Source organism: Podarcis liolepis, assembly GCF_965112155.1.
Source record: "Podarcis liolepis genome assembly, chromosome: 4".
NCBI lineage: Eukaryota > Metazoa > Chordata > Lepidosauria > Squamata > Lacertidae > Podarcis > Podarcis liolepis.
In genome coordinates this window covers 42,703,528-42,723,686 of record NC_139558.1, presented here as the reverse complement: position 1 = coordinate 42,723,686, position 20,159 = coordinate 42,703,528, and the positions used below count along the sequence as shown (strand labels likewise).

General features: G+C 41.6%; 2 protein-coding genes and 1 long non-coding RNA gene across 12 annotated transcripts in view; 2 read left to right on the top strand and 1 right to left on the bottom strand.

The window, feature by feature from the left end:
* EIF1AX (eukaryotic translation initiation factor 1A X-linked) lies at positions 1 to 14,318 on the top strand. Its single transcript, XM_083502146.1, has 7 exons — positions 1 to 425; positions 2,384 to 2,467; positions 3,857 to 3,960; positions 5,418 to 5,468; positions 7,298 to 7,379; positions 7,490 to 7,581; positions 9,272 to 14,318. The coding sequence occupies exons 1-7, from the start codon at positions 410 to 412 to the stop codon at positions 9,275 to 9,277; spliced, it is 435 nt and encodes a 144-aa protein (XP_083358272.1). The 5' UTR covers positions 1 to 409; the 3' UTR covers positions 9,278 to 14,318.
* On the bottom strand, positions 11,495 to 17,968 carry LOC310706423. The gene is made up of 2 exons (XR_014525866.1): positions 17,890 to 17,968; positions 11,495 to 15,717 (listed from the first exon to the last, which is right to left on the bottom strand). It is a non-coding gene; the product is annotated as an uncharacterized lncRNA (long non-coding RNA).
* The window catches only part of MAP7D2 (MAP7 domain containing 2), a 47,265-nt gene continuing 45,003 nt past the window's right edge, over positions 17,898 to 20,159 (top strand). For 9 of the 10 annotated variants that reach the window (XR_014525795.1, XM_083501884.1, XM_083501887.1 and 6 more), the window contains exon 1: positions 17,911 to 18,434. Coding sequence is in view for 9 of the 10 variants with exons in the window: in XM_083501884.1 (XP_083358010.1) it covers positions 18,383 to 18,434 (52 nt within the window). In the remaining variant the exon portion in view is untranslated. Of the gene's footprint in view, positions 18,435 to 20,159 lie in introns of all 10 variants that reach the window. The other variant, XM_083501890.1, reaches the window with a different exon arrangement.

Here is a 20,159-nt window from a genome sequence, read left to right as displayed (position 1 = left end):
TTCCCTGTCCGTAATCACGCAGCGAGGGAATGAACCGCCCCCGCCGTGCAGCAAAACAACATTAGTCCGTCAGCTTGTTCCTCCCACCAAAAGGGAGCGCTAGAGAGACGGCCGCGAGCGGTTGGCGGAACTTGCGCGAGCGAAGTGCATTCTGGGGCCGACGGAGAAGAGACGACGCTTGCTTCTCCCTCGTCTTCCTTCTCTCGCAGGGATTCGGCGGAGCCCGCGCGGCACTCTCGCCTCCCTTCTCCCGCTGTCGCGAGACGCGCGTCACCGCCTCGCACGGTCTTCTGCTTACCTCAGCCAGGAGCTCAAAGAAGGCGGAGGGCGACCCCGCTCGCGCTTCCTTCCTTCCCGCCTCTGCCGACGCTGCGCCCGCTAAGCAGCACCTGACGCCGCCGCCGCCGCCATGCCGAAGAATAAAGGTGAGGCCTGGCCAGACCTCCGCCTCCACGCGGCGCCTCTGGCCGCCCCTCTCCCCTTCGAGGCTCAGTCCCGCCCCGGGATAAGGCGCTGCCTTCGGCGCCCCTGGGCCTGGCCCTCGCCTTCCTCTTTCGGAAGAGAGGCGAGGGTCTAGTGGCCACCCTTCCTTCTCGCGTCTTTTTTCCTCTTCCCTTCTTTCTCCCCTCGCAACCTTACAGTCTCCCCCACCAGAGTACTTATATTCGGATTTAAGGCCCGCCTAGTTCAGTGGGCTCACTCCCAAGTGTGTGTCTTGGAAGAGAACCGTCCTGTATTTATTGCGTATATTCAATACTACACGTGTGTGTAGGATCACACAGCCTTTTTAGGCCATCTGGGTGGGTGGGACCTGTGCGGGAATTGGTGATTTAAGACTGTGACACCTCTCACACACACACTTTAGGCCTGTTTCCTCACCTTTGCTTACCTTTCATTTGCTGTGTCTTATGATTATTGGGTTGGTTTTGATTATTTGGTTTATGTTTGTTTTCCTGGGGCATCAGAGCCCCTGAAAGACATTGGTCACTTGATTCTTCTTAGGTCCTGTTGGCCTTTTTTTGTTTTTCTGTACTCAGATGGACAAAAATATACTCTTCAAAAAGACAGAATGGAAAATAAAGAGTGCTTGGTGTTTCTCTTAGACCCAGCTTCCTTGCTGAACAACTGCTTATTTGAAATGGTTAAGTGTTTAGTGGCTGTCACATCCTGTTTGGTTGTTGCCTGGTCAAGCCTTCTGGATGGAAATTGTTAAACAGCTAACTATACACATCCAGTTAAAAGTATTTTTACCTCAATTTCCAGCTAAATATGATTCCCAGAATCATTAACAGAGATCAAGGTAACATCGGCCTTCAGATTTGCAGTCTAAACAGCTGATGAATTTGAGTTTTGATCTTGAACTTCAACGTATACATTCTCCTACAGTTCAGGATAAACTGTCAGCATGAATGTTTTCCAAAGTGTTATACAAGTCTTTTCAGTGCAAGAAGTTCTACGTCAGGCATAGGCAAACTCTGGCCTTCCAGATTTTGGGACTACAATTCCTATCATCCCTAGCTAACAGGACTAGTGGTCAGGGATGATGGGAATTGTAGTCCCAAACATCTGGAGGGCCGGAGTTTGCCTATGCCTGTTCTACATCACTGTTTACTTACATACACATAGATATATGTGCAAAATAGTTACATCCATTGCCTTTGGAAGAGGACAAATTATTTTTGCACTATAAATTCCATTAAATTACTAATTTGATATTCATTAGTAGCTACTACACACACTGAAAATGTGGGGAGATTATGTGTTTGTTCTGTGATTTATTATTAATGGCTTTATAATTAGGTGTTAATCCATATTTTCTACATGGTGTTAGTGTTGTAGATGATGTGTATTCTGCCTGGTATAAACCTGCCTTTGGTTTCCACGGTTATTTAAGTTTCTGGTGTAATATACTTGAATATGCACTAAATTTGGATGATTAACGTACTACTTTTCCTCTTAGAACTTACTAAACTAGAAAATTGTATTAGTATAGCTAATTCTGTTAGCTAACTACAATATATGCGTTTGAGGAAGGGAAACTGTAGATGTTTACTGGAAACAAAACACAAGTAGTTGTGTATATTTTGTACCTTTATTGGAGAATTTGTATACTTTGTATCTGAATTTTACTGAATTAGCTCATAGGAGCCATTACTATTAGTTGTAGCACTGAGAGCGCCTTCCAAGTCTTAAAAATTAACTGCCTTAGAGCAAGGAACATAGAGTGGGTTAGATGAAAATCTGCTATTTCAGAAAAAAATCAAATTCTCTTATTAAAAAAAAAAGAAGCTTTTGGGGAGGCCTGATATGCCACTAATTTATTCAACACAATTTTTCATGCAGGATTTCAAATTGTGGTTCTCCATTGTTTCTTGCAATTTAGGTAAGGGAGGTAAAAACAGAAGACGAGGTAAGAATGAGAATGAATCAGAAAAAAGAGAACTGGTGTTCAAAGAAGATGGACAAGGTGAGGCACACAGTTTTGTTATCCCCTATGAATGCAGTAACATTTTATGGTTAATGTCATTGGATTGCCGTGGTTTTCTGGACATGAAACTTTTGGAGGAGGCATATTTGTAGCTCTCTTTAATTGGGAAAGGGAGAAAACACAGAACTTGCATGTTTAATTCAAACAAGAAGTACAAAGATACATGTTCTTACCTTTGCATGTTCTCCTCCCCAAAAGAAAACAGCTTATATGCAAAATTAAAAGAAACAATGAGCAAAGCTGAAAGAACAGATTGAAACGTGTGATACAGGATATAAGGAGAGGTGGAAGGGGGTGGAGAAGGGTTTAGAAAAATATAATATTTTTGTACAAATCTGGGTGTCTCCAGAGATATTTGCTTTAGTTTTAAATGCCAGATGGTGCTTAAATTAGCCTTGTGGAAAATTTAAGAAGATTGAAATGAGTGAAAATCTGATAAACAAGATTTCTCTTTTAACGTTTTGTGAAAGAATTCAGGAAATGTAACCAAATAATTAGCACACAAGCATGGTGAACTAGGGGAATAGTTTGTGGAAAGGATTTCTAGTTCCATTAGCCATATTTACTTTTTGAAAAACACCTTAATTTTTTTAACTGATTGATCAAAATTTTTAATGTATATTTTATTTTATGTTGACCACTTAGGAGTTTTATGATACAAGGGTACTGGTAGTACTGAATGTAGTCATATATTTTTGGAGGCTGGATTCATTTTTTTGTTGAGACATTTTAAACTCAAGCTGCTGGGAAAAATCTGACATTTTGCTTCTGGTTTATTAAATAGCACATAAGTTTTCATAGAGTCATAGACTCTTAGAGTTGGAAGGGACCCAAGGGTCATCTAGTCCAATGCCCTGCAATGCAGGAATCTCAGCTAAAGCTTCCATGACAGATGACCTCTGCTTAAAAACCTCCAAGGGTGCATGACCTCTCATGGGAGTCTGTTCCACTGCTGAACAGCTGTTAGAAAGTTTTTTCGAATGTTCAGTCAGAATCTCCTTTCCTGTACAGTGGTACCTCTGGTTAAGAACTTAATTCGTTCTGGAGGTCTGTTCTTAACCTGAAACTGTTCTTAACCTGAGGTACCACTTTAGCTAATGGGGCCTCCTGCTGCTGCTGCACTGCCAGAGCATGATTTCTGTTCTCATCCTGAAGCAAAGTTCTTAACCCGAGGTACTATTTCTGGGTTAGCAGAGTCTGTAACCTGAAGCGTCTGTAACCTGAAGTGTTTGTAACCCAAGGTACCACTGTAACTTGAAGCCACTGGTGTTCGAGTCCTACCCTCCAGAGCAGGAGAAAACAAGCTTGCTCCCTCTTTTGGTTATGCATACAACTGTCAAGGTTCAGCTGCCGTTTCATGTCTTTCAGAGTATGCCCAGGTTATCAAAATGTTGGGAAATGGCAGACTGGAGGCATTATGTTTTGATGGTGTAAAGAGGTTATGTCACATCAGAGGAAAGTTAAGAAAAAAGGTACGTATTTTCAACCAATGTTTCCAAAGACTTGCTAGAATGGACTCTGTGATTGAAGTTAACTAATGAATTTCAGAGTAAACAACAAATATTTGTAGTGATTCCTCTATAACATGTTACACTAGTTTGCTGACAGAATATGGGTCTTGACATCATTAGTTTGGATACTATTGCTCTACTCTCCTTGCCTTCTGTCAGGTCTGTCAGAACATGATTGATACCACCACTATTTGTCCTCTTAATCCTGGTCTGTTGAGTGTGTACAGAAAAATATTAAAGCCGCACTTAATTTTAACAGATCTGCCCTACTTTTTTCTTTACTAAACAATTTCACTGCAGCTTCCTCCATTTGACTGTCACTCAGAATGTCTTGTTGCTCTTCAATTTTTTCCCCCTTTCCTGCTCTTTACAGCTAAAGTTTTTGCCATCTTCAAGAAGGTTTTGGAGATCTGGTGTGAATTTTCACAGATTGCTCCCTTGCTTTCCCTCATAATGTTCCCAGTTTGTGACTCCAAACTTGTTCTCCTACTTTAAGTCCAGGATGGAGTTTCTAAATACCATTACATTCCCTCCATATTATTCCCTCCCCACCTCCCGGCCATGCTATCCTATGGATCTGTTTTCCAGCATACTAAACTCTTACTTCCACCCACTCCTTAATTCATCAGCTTCTGTACAGGTAACTCGCAACTTACGCACATTTAACTTCTGCGATTCGGCTTTATATGCTTGGGGGGGGATCGTTTTTAATGGAAAGGGGCAGGTGTCTGGGGGAAAAGACTTTGGGAATCCCACCTGCTATTGAACCCAATGTGTTTTGACTATATGTGGTTTTGGCTATACGCGCTATCCCCAGAACATAATTTCAGTGTAAGTTGAGAGTCACCTGTACTGCAGTTGCTCTCATCAATGTTTAAATTGGCTTTCTTGAGACAAAACCTAGAAGTTCTTTCTTAATCCATCATTGTTCTTGATGTGAAAGGTTCATTTTTCTATTAGCATATTTGTTGGATTCTTCTCATTCCTTGCCTTCCTAAATAATTTCCGTTTTTGATTCTCCTATTTACCGTACTGGCCCAAATATAAGTCGCACCTGCAAATAAGCCGCACGTTTAAAATTCAAGACTTATTTATGGGTGCTGCCCGCCTCCTGGCACTACCGCCCTGAACTAGGTGGGCCTTAAATTCTCCCGGCACTCCCTCCCCAAGCTGGCTCCAGAAGAGGCTTGGGAGCAGTGGGTGGGCTGTGCATCCTGGGCTGCTCTTCGGGGGGGGGAGCCGTGTCACTTTGCTAGCGGCCTTCCCCCTTCTTTCTGGCAGCTGGTGGAGGCTTGGGAGCAGTGGGCAACTTTTTTAAAAAATTATTTTGAAGTTGAAAAAATCCAATGATACTGTTGTTAGATTGTTAATGAGGAAGACTCTTGTAGGTTTTCCTTAATTATTTGTTTGAATTTTAGGTTTGGATAAATACATCAGATATCATACTGGTGGGTTTAAGAGATTACCAGGTAAATATTTTTGTTTTTCTTTCTTTTCTTGTTTTTTGTAACTGTAAATGAGGAGTCCCAAAAACCTGAGTTGCTGATGTAAACATTAAAAGCCCAAACACCTTGATCCCCTGTATGGGCCATATTTTATAAACCTACTCACACCCGCTGGCATTTTATTCTTATTATTTATTAAATTTGTATACAGCCCTTCATCTATAGATCTCAGGGCGGTTCACAAGGTAAAAACACAAAATACATGATGAAAACAAAAACAAACCAATAACTTCCCCTTAGCAAGAAGGGAAAGGGATAACTAAAATGTATGGAATATGTGCTAAAGCATGCTTTGTACAAAGCCCAAGTTCCCCAGCTTTGATAACTTTGTATTTCAAAAAAACTAATAAATGCTGAATCTCGGACATAGCTGGTAAGAGAAGACATCTCTTCTCTCATTTCTGTGGAATTAATCCATTCAGCTTCTGTCTAGGCTAAGTGTTTTGGGCAAGGATCGTCTCAATAGGTTATAGCCCCACTGCCCACATATTGGAAAATGTGACTACAGTAAAGGTGTGGGGAGAACCCCACATTGTAGCACTGCTTATGCAGTAGTGAACCATTGCCCCTTCATTCATCATTCCTGTCCTTTGTTCATTTGGTAAAGCTTCAAGTCATGCACTGGTCTGTGTGTGTGTTTTTGAGCTGCGCCTGTAGTTCCAGTAAGACTAATGTGTAGTGTAGTATGGCCTAGCTGTGTCATATACCTACCTGTCTCTGCAGAGGTGAGGTGAGAAGGAGAGATTTCTAGCACAACTAGAAAGGCAGGAGCGCTACCACAGACCATCAATCTACTGTATATACTTGGATATAAGCTGACTTTTTCAGCATATTTTTTATGCTGAAAAGGCCTCCCTCAGCTTATACTCGAGTGAGGCTGGCAGTGGCGAAGGGATGAGCCCTTTCTCACTGCTCGTCCCGCCGCCCGCCTCTCGCAAGGGCAGGCACAGGAGCCGCGGCTGGGAGAGGCGCTGCGCTGTGCCTCTCCCAACCGGGCTCCTATGCCTGCTCTTGCGAGCGGCAGAGGTGGCGGTGGAGGAACGAGCAGCCCAAAAGGAGCCCTTTCAGGCTGCTCCTTCCTCCTCCTCTGCCTTTGTCCCTGTCGGCAGCGGCAGAGGAGGAATGAGCAACCCAAAAGCAGCCCTTTTGGGCTGCTTACTCTTCCTCCTCCGCTGCCGCCACCACCAGGTTTGTGGTGTGGTGAACCGGCTTATACTCAAATCAATAGGTTTTCCCAGTTTTCCCCCCTAAAATAAGGTGCCTCGGCTTATATTCGGGTCACCTTATACTCGAGTATATACGGTATCCAGTTCCTATAGTAGGCTCAATATAAATGAGAAAGGCAGTGGGGTAGAATAAAGCAATAACAAAGTTAGTAAATTACCAATTTCAGACACACTTTAGATCATAAATACAATTAATTTTGAGCTTCTTAAGAGTCAAAAGTAGCAGAGATGATGTGGCTGAAAAAGTGTAGCTTGACTTGTAGCACCTAAAAGTGAGTTGAGCTTTATAGTACATAGCTCATTTTCTTCTCCTCTCACTTCCAGGTCTTCTAATAATAATTTTTAGTACTGAAACTTTTTTTAGTATATAAACTTGAAAAGTACATGCCTCTGCTGAAATAAGCTCTGCCAGCAAAAATTGGTCTATAACGGGGCTAGGAAGTTGTCTTCTTCAATATATAGGGCTTGCTAAGAAATAACAATTTAAATGTCCAGTTAAAGTAAGTTTTGAGCTAAATTACCCCCCCCCCCTGAAATACTACTTACTAGTAACTTTATATTATTTAGGATAACAAGGCTGACGTCATTCTAAAGTACAATGCAGATGAAGCCAGAAGTCTGAAGGCATATGGAGAACTTCCAGAGCATGGTAAGAATTTCCTTGGTCATTTCAGAAGCTGTTACCAATAATGGGGGTGGGGGGACTCACAGTAAAACAGCTGCTAAAATGTGTTTCTATTTTGTTTTAATTTCTACTAGCCAAAATTAATGAAACTGATACCTTTGGGCCTGGTGATGATGATGAAATCCAATTTGATGATATTGGAGATGATGATGAAGATATTGATGATGTAAGTACATGGAAAGTATTAAGATGGTTGTTCAAGGGTAGAGTATGCGAACACTTTGTATTGTTCAACTCAAGTTATATTGCTTGGCCAGGGGTCTGCAAATTGTAACTGAGCCTGGTAAGCAGAAATGTAGAATAATGGTTTGGCGTAAATGTAGAGAGCCTTTCCTTTTCCACTGAGCAAGAATGCCTTGCCCTCCACAGAATTAAGGAGAAAGAATGACTTATAGTGCAGATGGCATTGCTCCCCCACAAATTTGAGTTCCCTTCGTGTCTCTTTTTAAGTTAAAACACTACCTTCACTTCTCTAACAGGTAAATTGTACATAAGTAGACGATGTAGATTCTCAAAAATAGTCCTGGTTTGTTGTTTTCCAGCTTCCATTCAGCAGCATATACATAAACCATTTTATTTGCATGCTGCCTTTCCATAGTTAAAACCATGCTCAAGGCTGAAATTTAACATACAAGTGGCAACCATTTTAGGTGCATTGAATTGACATGCAATCACCAAGGCAGAATGGGTGCAAACAGGGCAGGAAGTGCTTTCATGCGCTCCAGCAACACGTGGGATCCGGGATCCGAACCTCCGCGTGAAATGGTTACCACCTATAATCACAAATATAACAAAAGTTGTCATAAGCAATACATAAAACACATCCAAAAATACACAATCAAATTAATCAATTTCCACATTAATCATAATAAGATATAAAAGATTAATATCAATAATAGCCTCAACCCTCCCTTCCCCCTCAAAAAAACCAGTGTCCCAACCTGAAAGTCTGTTCAGCAGCCTCAGCTTTTGTAACTCGGGTCAGTTTGGTCTGCACCCTCCCAGGCCAGGGGAGAAAAGGACCGCAAGGAGCAGGTCTTCCAGAATTCACAGCCATGATGGTCCCCACTAATCCCCACTATGCTAAGAGGTAATCATGAGAATAATTAGGGGCGCCCAAGCCCACTGATTTCTTTTGTGTCAGGGCAGTTTAGTCAAAATACGTTTTGAGCATATCCACTCCCAAGTTTTTCTGCCGGCCTTTATTATAAACTGCAAAAACAAAACAATTTGGCACGGGTTTGGATAGAAGTTTTCACAACAATGCTGGGGCCTGCTTCACTTCTAAAGGAAGAGAATTCCAGAGAACTCACTTCCCAGAACTTGGTTAACCTCTTAATGTAGCAAAAGGGACAAGCAAGATTGTAGAGTGCTGGTCATCAAGCCTCTGGGCATTATTACCTGCCAGAATAAACACCCTTTCCTCAAGCATGTCAGTAAGTGGTTTCATGAAAGACGAAGCTTAACTATGTGTTTCAAAGCTTATCTAGTGGTGTTTTAGTACTCAACCAATTGATCAGTGATCCATTTCTGTTCATGAACATATGCGCCTTTATACTTCAGATCTAAGCGTTTTGGATATGAATAACTGGAAATTAACATTGTTACATTAGCTAGCCATACAGAGATGGAAAGTTATCCAAAGGTCTTTGGCTATAGTCAATTTGAAGCCAAAAGCTTTTTGATCCATGATGTCAGTGGAATAAAATTATGCCTGTCATGCCTAGTCATGATAAAAGGGCAACCAAGAACAGCAACTCAAGCGACACAAGATACTAAGCTTATCATAGATTATATTTTACATGCTATAGTGAAATTGTAATTTGTGACTTTTCATACTTTTCTTTCACTTGCAGATCTAAATGGAACTGAGGAATACATTCCAACTCCACCTCAATAATTATTTTGTTTTCAAGTCCATACCTTAAAGAAGACAGAAACTGCATAACATTTGTAGTTACACCAAACCAATATGTTGCTCAATGTTGAAGTATTTATATTTCTTTTAAAAACAGATGATGTTGGACTCTGAAAAGTTAAATGAAATATTACAACTATTTTTGCCTCTTTACCAATTAGACCTTTACATCTGTGTGTAAATACACTTCCTTAAACTCCCTCATTTGCTTCATCTTTTTTCACCACTAAACTTCACTCAATCTGTTTTGAAATAATAATAAAAAATATTGCCCTATAATTATCATGGAATTTTGATTGAATGTGCAGGCTAGTGCCCAGTCTGCCAGTGCAGTGTTTTTTTCCTAATACCCCTTGAAGTCAAATTGTAACATTTTGAAAATAGAAAAGGCAGAGATTGTCTATAAAATTCATAATGCCTAAATCTGCTTTTTAAGTTTTAGCTGCATGTTATTTTTATACTGGTTTTGATATTGAATTTCCTCTTTCACAGATAAATTTGCCATAGTGAGGGGAGAGAATTTTTTATTTTGAAAAATTAAGTATGTTTGAATAGCTGTTCCCTATGTGGAAGTGGTAATGCAGAAGTTAAAATAGTAGCCACACCAAATTTAAGTTGTTAATTAAACTGAATGGCTTGCAATGTTATATTGTAACTTAACATTTTAACAGGTGCTTTTGCCCTTACCTTAAAAGTTCAACATTTATTATATTATACATATTTAGGTTAGATCCTGAGTTCCCAAGAGCAGAACTCTAGTCACAGTATGGCTTATGCTGATTCCTCCATCTTTGACTCCTGCTGCCTCCTGAAAAGGTGTTCTGGACAGTTGGAGAAACTTTTGAAACAGCATATGAGGTGGTGCTGAGGTCTATTGGGGAGGGATTCCCTCTGAAGTCCAGTCCCTTCGGAAAATGGATTTCAATTCATTTAGAACATTTGTTCCCAAGAATGGTCCATGGACCCCAGGGGGTCTGTGTAATCCACCCAGGAGATCTCTGGCACCATTCACATAACAAAAACTACTATAGAGATATCAGTATTTTCAAAAGTACGGGGTCCATGGTTTGGCTTTTGAAAAATGGGGTCTGCGGTACTTAGCTAATTGGGAACTACTGATTTAGAACATTCTTACACTACAGTAATAAAGAGGAAAAATGCTCAGTTGTATCCAACACTGCACAAGCGGATTTCTGTGTGTAAAGCAGAACTTTCTCTCCCCCCCCCTTTGCACCCCCGCTCGCAACTGCTCTGGAGAGTCTGCCTATCTCTGGAGCAGATTTTGATAGTGCACTGGGGGGGGGTAGGCAACTGGGGAGAAAGTTCCATTGTGCATGCTGAAGTCTGTTGTGTGAATGGAACTGCAGTGTTTGATCAAACCCATTATGTTTAAAGAAGGTTTTCACTTTCAATTCCATCAATTATGAGGTACAACTGAATAAAGGTTTTTGAATTTGAGATTATAAATGAGATGAATGTTAAGTTCTGAAAATTTCTATCTGAAATTAACCAGTTGAGAAACAAATTGAATGATCATTTTCAGTTTGAGTGGGAGTAGCACACCTAAAAAGTTCAATAAAGACTAACATAGTCCTAATAATATTTAAAAGTGCTAGATTGGTTTGTGTTTCCTTAGTGCTGTATCTCGATTTTAATCAAGGATAATTAATTCCTGTTAACTAACTGATTTGTCTACAACAGTTTTCATAGAACACTCAAGTTCTTAAATTTTGTTATGCAGCTAAAGTTTCTTAACTGAGAAAACAAGAATTTCAGAAGTGGAACTGCATTCAACCACACTTGTGTCTAACCACACATATACAGTACTGTTGAATTGGCCTCTGCTCACTGAGTTTTGAAGTTGGTGGGGTGGAGGTTCTGCTCAAAGTTACTGAAGTTCATATATTGCTTGCCTTGTGAGTATTTGATATCAGATGAAGTAAATGTTTTGGTGTTAGTGTGTATTTTATTCTTTGTAAACGAGGGATGAAAGAGGTGTGGGGGTTAAAATTCACAAAACCTATATACCTGTGTGTACAATGTGTTGCACACATTGTATATTTTATGTGTGGGATAGATTGGCTACTTGGTCTTAGACTGATTTAAGACAACAGTTTAAGCATGCTTTTTAATAGCATTACAATGTACATGCTTGGTTAGAAGAAGCATTTAATGGACATGAGATCGTGGAAGTCTTGCCACTGACAATGTTTCTGATAATGCTAGAATAAGAATATATGCTAGATCAGGACTTGTCTCGTGCAGCATCCTGCTTCCCACAGCAACCAATCAGGTGCCTATGGGAAGCCTACAAGCAGGATGTAAGAAAAGAAACCCTCTCCCTGCTGTTGCTTCTCTACATCTACTTTCTTCACACAATGCATAATATACACCTCTGTTGTGTGTTTGTTGCCTGCTTGCCCATTTTCCAAACTAAAAAACCCCATATGTAATCTTTCTTCATAGTGCAGTTGATCCATCCCCATGGATGATTTTGGCTGCCCTCCCCTTTTTTGTACCATATCAAGTTGTAAAATATTATTGAGATGCACTGACCAGAACTGTGCAAGGTATTCCAAATGTGGTTGCACCATAGATTTGTATAAATACATTATTTTTTATCCCTTTCCTAATGATCCTTAACACAGAATTCACCATTTTCACAGCTATTTCACATTGGGTTGACATTTTCATTGAACTATCCACTATGTCGCAAGATTTCTTTCCTGGTCAGGCTATGCCAGTTCAGACGCCATTCATGTATGTGAAGTGAGGAGATATATTTACATATATTTGCCATAGTATGCATAATCTTACAGTTCTTTTCATTGAACTACATTTGCCATTTTAGTGCCTATTTCCCCAGTCTGAAGAGTTTCTTTTGGAGTCTCAATATCTGACTTGGTTTGCAGCGCTAAATATTTTGGTGTCTCGGTAAATTTGGCTACCTTGCTGCTCACCCCTAACTCTAGATCAGTAATGCACAAGCTAAAAAGCACAGGTCCCAATACAAATTTCTTCAGGAAATCCCCACTACTTATGTTTCTCCATTATGAGACACAGGGATCTACAACTTGGCAGTGAAAACAGATGCAAAGGATTGGTTTAGGTTCCCTGCAATCTCCCTCTCCTCTTTTAGCACACCTTGGACTCGTTTGTTGTGCGAAGGTCCAACTGTCTCCCTAGAATGTCTCTTAATGTATTTATAAAATGTTTTATTGTTGGTCTTAAAGTTTCTAGCAATACAGTCCTCATAATCCTTTTAATTCCTTTTTGTCAGCTTGTATTTTTTTTGCCAAAGTTTGTGTTCCTTTTTGTTATCCTCATTTAGGCAACTTCTGTTTTCTGACGAGTGTCTTTTTGCCTCTTGTCTCTGCTTGTTAACCCTTTGGCATCCTCATAGCTTTGGTCATAATTTTGCAGATCTGTGTTATGTATTTTAGCTGAGCTTCTGTGTATTGTGTTTTAATAGCTCCCAAGCCACTTATAGAGATTTGACCCTCTTGGCCAGGCTTCCTCAAACTCAGCCCTCCAGATGTTTTGAGACTACAATTCCCATCATCCCTGACCACTGGTCCTGCTTCCTAGGGATCATGGGAGTTGTAGGCTAAAAACACCTGGAGGGCCAAGTTTGAGGAAGCCCGCTCTTAACTATCCTTTTCAAACTTTTTTTTTCACCAATCCCTCAACAAAATTCTACAGTGTTCCTTTTAGAAGTCAAATAATGCTTTTGTTGGACTTTCTTGGCAATTGTCTGCTTCAATATGTAATGAATTTGATAGAGCTGTAGTACTGTAGTTTCCAAATGGTTTAACACTTGCATCTCACAACAGGTTCTGGGTGCCACTTAAGATTAAGTTCTGTGTCACTTCCCATGTGGTCAGTTTTAGGACCAAGTAGCTAGGGCCCAGATCACCCTGGGCCTTTTGCTCAGGGGAATGTTAGTGCATTTTCAGTACTAAATAACTTTGGAGGCTTGCTATTATCACTCACACACAATGGTTCTGGGAAGTTGTATCCCCTTTTTAATTTTCTGACCATATTCCATAGCAACACCTTTCCCTTCCTATTGGATTTAAATAAAGATGGAACTCTATTCCACTCATTCTTTCAATACGTAGGGTCCCTCTCCAAATGTCTGTCATGTGGATTTTTCCTTTATGGCTATGGACTTCTGGCTGGCTATCATCCCACTGCACTGCCATTGACGATTTCTACCCTGTTCCAATTTGGACATTTACACATTCTTATCCTCATTTCATCATAAACCAGATGCTCTCCAGTTCCTGTCAGATTTCTCCCAGGGAAAGATATAAGGGTTTTTAACAAATAAATATTTTCTTAACAATAAAAATTTAAATCCTAAAAAAATAATATGTTAGATAACGGGTATTTCTCTGTCCTAATTCTGACTCAAATTCTTTTTTTAAAACTGGAGATATCAGGGGTTGGACCTTGGGTTTTATATGTTAAAATTAGGGAACCAGTGGTCCTCAACATGTTGTTGGACTACAACTGGAAGACCACAGGCTTCCCACTCCTGCTTTACATATTTGCCACTGAGTTCTACCACATCTTCTAACTTAAGCTCCCACTTCTGGTTATGATCCAATCACTAGCTATGATCCAGCAAGTAATTTCTAGCATCAGGGCAGCTGTGTGATGTTGATGACTCATTTATCCCACTTTTCCTTCAAGGAACTTAATTCAGGGCAGTATGTGAATTAACCCATTTGATCATCACAGCAACATAAGATTGGTTGGTTTGATGTAAATTGACTTTTCCTCCTCTTTACAAGTTTGTGCATGTATTCAGTTCTAACAGTAGTTTGATTTTTAAGGGCATGAATATAACCTGTTTCCTTGTTGAGAAGGAAAAAGCTTAATGCCAAGGAATAATGCAGTATGCTGGTAATGTATAGTTGAGACTATGTACCTAAGTTCATTATGGTGGTTTAATTAAAAAGACATGAAACCCTGTTAAATAGCAGTGTTGTCTGAAATGACGTAACCACTTAGTAGTGCATCCAAATTGTCTAACCCAGGAGTAGTTCTTACAGCAATGCTATTTCTCAACATGTAGCTCTTATAACGGGTTTTCAGATGTGAGTTGTGTCTTCTCATGAACAATCTAAAGTGTATAATATTAGCTCATACATATAGTTCCTACAATCTCCAGTGTTGTGAAATATATATGGATCATATAAGTTGTTACTGCGGCTTAGGTTTGAGGATTACTGGAACACAAAATGATTTCTATGAATGAAAAAACAGACCTAATTTCAATTGCTAACAGGTCTAACACTAGTCAGTCTATAGTTCTAAAAAAACCAAACAGACCTAGAACTGTATTAGTATGAATTATTAACTTTTGGGTATAGCAGAAGTTTAGCTGTCCCTTTTGGTGGCTTCCCCTACTCAATAATCACAATTACTCTCTTTTCCAGTTGCTTATCTGCTCTCAGATCCCCTTCCCCTTCAAACATACTGCATTCACAGTGAGAGTGGATTAAGGATGATTTTTTTATTTTTTATTGGCAATTATGTGGAATGGTGCTGACTTGAACCGAAACCTCCCAGCTGTCACTTGTAGCCATTACATAATACCTACTCTAATTGGTTCTTTCTGTCCATTGTGATACAAATAAATATATTCTATTGGGAGGCTGAATTAATGAACTCCAGTATTTATTAATTGAAAATATTAGGAAATGGTAGATGAATTTATAGAATGACTACAACTGTAGGTGGGAGTGGTTGTGGAGAGTTTATGAATTTGTAGTATAAAACTAGAAAGGGACGGTCCAGGTAATTTGATCTTCCTTCCTCTGCAGTAGGCTCATTTATCAAAGAACAAACACTTAGGGTGTATCCAACAGTTGTCTCATTGGTTCAAGGTCTTCCACCTGTGCAACAGAACTTTCTTCCCATCTTCGACCCCTAATCTGCTCCAGAGGTTTGGAGGAGCTCTCAGAACAGATTTGGGGATGGGCATGGAGGGAGAAGGAAGTCTTTTTGTACAGGCAGAAATCTTTGTGCTAATGTGGTGACTTTACTACAGCCCTTAATCTTGTTTGGGGTAAGCAATTTTACTCCTTGACATACTGTAGAGAGTTGCTATGCAATGCTGGTAATCCATATGCTGAACAGCTATACACGTTATAACCACTGCATGGAGAAGCTGCATGGAACTTGTTCAAGATTGTAGAACTACTGCCAATAAGCGCAGGACTATACTGTGAAAACATTTTGGGTTGTATCCAGCATGATCTGTACATGAGCAGAACACATCTGTTCACACAGAACTTCATATTTTCCCACTTCAGCGCTCTCAAAATCTGTTCCAAAAGGTTGTGGGACTCTCTAGAACAATTTTTGGGGGCTCTAAGGAGTCTGCAGGATAGAGAAGAGGATTGTAAAGTTCCATTGTGCCAGCAAACTTAAACTTGTACAACACTGGATTACGTTCCTTGGTTAAAATTGGTAAACTCTCATAAGAAAACACAACTATGAAACTAATCCAGCAAAGACACACAGTGGTCTAATTTCTTTTGTAGGAAGTGAATCTATCTTGGTAATAATTTAGGTTACTGACCTTTTAAGCCTAGGCATTTGTACAGACCTGTGTTACTTAGATTTTTTCAGGCTTAGGGTTTTTATTATAAAAAAATTAAAATTATGTCTATACTTCTGAGCTTGCAAAGGTCCGCTATAAATTAGGAACATACTTTTGCAATGATGGGGAGAAGGTGATATTTTCCTGTGTGAACTTCCCGTCATTTCCCAATAAACACTCCCATTTTAAGATCAGCATGAGTGCAAGATAAATCTACCGTTTTTGCCACACTTTTGCATCGTTTTGTTGACAAGCAAAAGGTTTACAGTACTTACAGTACTTAATTCTAGCAAGGAATGTTTCAATTAATCCTAACTACTTGGTGGAAAGCAATAGTTTTCTCTCAGCTACGCACAAAAATCTATGGAAAAGCTTGATCATGTAAATCAATTAACAAATGGATTGTTACATGTAGTAGAATGGCCTAAGGCTGAAAAATTAATAGGAAAAAATATGGTAACGCTCATCCCATGGGGCTCATTTAGGAGACCTTGAGCCACATTAGAAGATTAATGTATAGCGAGTTCCCAATATCTGCACAAAGAATCTTCAATAATTCATTATATTTTGGCTAGGATTCAAATTGCTCCATCTACAAATAGAAGCCAGTTCTGCTCACAAGGAAAAGGGTTACTTGTCTTCCTTTCCAATTTCAGCTCTGTATCCAATCCAACTCAGTTGAGGGGATCCCTTATGAAGTTGAAAGTGGCTCCCCATTCCTTCTTCAAAGTAGGTGCATAAGCAACCTGAATTAGGAATTGAAGTTTTCACATCACACTTGAAATAAGCTTTGAACGTTTGTAAATCCCTGCCCAGGAGAGGCTGTCCCTTATAAAATGCTTCAGAATTGTTAATGCCCCAAAGCTGTGCAATGTGTTTTAGTATTAAGTCAAGTGCCATCCATGTACAGTAGATGGCATTTAATAAAGAATGAGAGGTCACTCCCTAGTACAAGAGGGTTACAATTTAAAACACAAGTGAAACCAGAAGAGGAAAATGAGGCAGAAAGGTAAGGTAGGATTGTCATCATTCCAGTTATACATAGGGTTAGTTAACATTAAGGAATGGGCTTTTGCTCCAAAATCTTACGGTATGTACACATTACTGGCTTAAAATGCAGTGAGGTAATTTCTTGTGCTGCCTTTCAAGTAAATCCAGCAATTAGTTTTTCTGGCACGAGGTGACTGCCTTTTGTGGGGTGGGGAGCGTTTTTTGGCAAGAGGCATTGCGGGAAGGAGCTACTTGTGCTTTCTGGGCTCCGATTCCTTCACTTTGTTTGGCTCCTGCATGGAGATAGTTCATAGCTATGTTTCCCCTGGTGTTGGCACTTTAAATAACCAAAGTGGATGAGATCCTCTCCTCCTTGTTCGCAGAGACTCAGTCCTCACCCACTTACTAGGGAGTAAGGCCTATTGAATCAGATGGGACTTCTGAGTAGACATGGTTAAAATTTGCAGCCTCAGTTCTGAGTCAACAGGAAAAGGCAGCAGGCAATGGGATGCTTCTCCGAGGTCAGACATGTAAGACTATCCTCAGGAAATGTTCCCATTGTGTACACCTGGGATTCACCATACATTGTACAGTTCGTGGCTTGAGGGAAATCCTACCAAAACTCAGTTATTCAGAAGTAAATCTTGTGGGCAGTGCCATAATAACTAACCATAACCGTGTGCGAAGCACAATAAACCTTGTTTTTTTGGAAGACTCCAAACCCGAGAGGGAAGCGCTCCTGCCCCAACACGTCTCCTGGCTTAGGACGCGCCGCTTCCCATCTCTCCTCGCCTGCCTGTTTTGTTTTAAACTTCCCATTGAGCGGAAAGAAGGCACGTGCTTCTTCCAGACCAGGTTGCGCGGCGGCCCTTCAAGGAAACAGCCCACTAGCCCGCAGGGAAGAAGCTGCGCCTCCCTCCCTCCCTCCGCGGCCACCCTGGGCGTTAAACGCACTCGCCTTGTCCCAGGAGGAGCAGCTCCATCTCCCAGGGTTGGAGAGGGGCGCGCGCGCGCGGCTTTCCTTGGGCGCGACCTCGACGAGCCCGTGGAACAGGCGCGGCTGCCTGCTCGCCTCGGGCAGGGAAAGGAGGGATAGGAGCACGAGAGCAGGTTGCCACACGTTCGCCAGAGCGCGAGCGAGAAAGAGGCAACGAGCACCTGGGAGGCGCCGGGAGCGGCGTGGTCGCCCCGCTTTATTTTTTTCCACACAAGCCGTCGTAGCAAGCGGCAAACGGCCCTTCCCGCCTCTCTCCTCAGCCCCGGCACTCCTTCGCCTTTTCCCGCCTCCCCAGCGCCACAAGGCAGCGTCAGGTGTCGTGCCGAAGCGGGCAGTGCGCCTGTGCGGCAAAGCATTATTCTCTCCAGCTCCCGTGCCCAGCCGCGGAGGAAAGTAAACCGCAGCTAGCGCGCCGGAGGAGGAGGAGGAGGAGGAGGAGGAGGAAGATGGCGGAGCCGGGGCCAACGCGGACGTCTCCCTCGTACACACGGGCGTCAGGTAGGGCATAAGTGTGTGTGTGTGTGTGTGTGTGTGTGTGTGACCCGGGAGGTGTGGTTTGTGGGAAGGTGCTGTGCTTGCTTTTTTATTTTTGTATTTTTTACTTTGCAGGGAAGACACTTTGCTGCGTCCCCCCCCCCAGCCACCCACCTCAGTGGAGGGCGGGTGAAAGCTGCGAGGGGGCCGGGCAGGTGCCCTTCCGTGCTCCTTGCCCTCCATGCTGCAACGTGGTGTTGCCGCGGCCGCCGCCAGTCTCCGTGTGGCAGCGTGATTTATTTGCAAGGGGTGGGTGTGTGCGGTGACATTTGGCAAGCGGGCGCGCTGGGAATCGTAGCATAGCCGGAGCCGGGAAGGCGCCACAACCAAGCCTTTTTTTGGGGGGGGTCGTTGTACTGGAGAGGCTATTGTAATGATGATGGGAGGCCTCACCCCAGGCGAGGAAGAGGATGGCCTGGAAGATGTAGGGTGTTGGTTTTTTTGCAGGAGAGCTTTGTTGCTGGGAATTGGGGAAGGTGAAGGATAGCACATCAAATCGGAGGGAGAAACTAGACGAAAATCATCGTTTGGGCGGTGGGTCTTCTTTACCCAGGCATCAATAACGCTCCTTTGCTGACTCGCTGTCATAGGAAACACGAGGCGGGCAGTAAAACGACAGGAAAGGATCGCTGTGCTGTTAGGGCTTTTGTATTCTCTTTTACCAGCAGACGAAACCTTTTAGTGCTTTAATGGTGTATGGTCTCCTTGGTTGTAAAACGAGGCTGTCTTTGGTGTTCACTGGAAAGGGGAGTGTAAAATGGTAATGTCTCCTGCGAGGCTAATGTTACTTGGTTAAATATGCAGAAGTGCATATTTTGATTCCAAAATAATGCTTTTTTTGTGTGTGGCGTCTTTACATGTCTCTTTATGTCGTTTAAACCTGTTGGATTGGTGCTGCGAGGCGGATCCAAGCACAAGAGACAAATTACACAATCATGGAGCGTGTTGCCGGATACTTGAGGTTCTGCTTTTAACCAGGGGACTTGGGACTCAGGCCAGTTCCACCAATGCTTTGGACTGTCCTGTGTGGGCAGAGAAACAAAACAAACAAACAAACAAACAAATAACAGGCTCCTTTCTAAAACTTGGCTACCTCTTCAAAGATCTAGCATGCTTTGAATTTAGCAGATAGTCCTGTAAAAGCTGGTGATAAGAAGTCTAATCTTTTCAATCAGTTAAGTTTTCATCAGTCAGTCGCTGCAGCTCAGAAGGCTGCCCAGCAAAATGGTGCTCCACTTTGGTTTCTTAAATTCTGACATGGATCTTGTATTATTACATTTATATCTCACATTTCTTCTATTGTGGAATTCAAGGTGGCCTGGTGTCCATGTGGCTTCTATGCAGGAACCCATCCAGGCACTGACCAGACTTAACTGCTTACCTAGGTTTTGAACGTGACTCTATGGGAGACCCACAAGTCCAAATTTCCTTAGTATGGCAATCCGTCAATTTATTATCACAATAATTTTGGACTTTGTGTCTTTGGTGACAGTTACTTTGGGGCATTTTAATTATAAGATTACCTATTTTATCACCATTGCTTGAGGCAAAATTTACACAACGCACCCCTATTAATTGAAATTTGTTGAAATGTTTAGAGAACCTAAATTCCCACAACAAAACCGAATAACTTTTTAAGAACACTAACCATCTGCTTTGAAGATATTCCTGTGCATCAAAGGAGAGCTG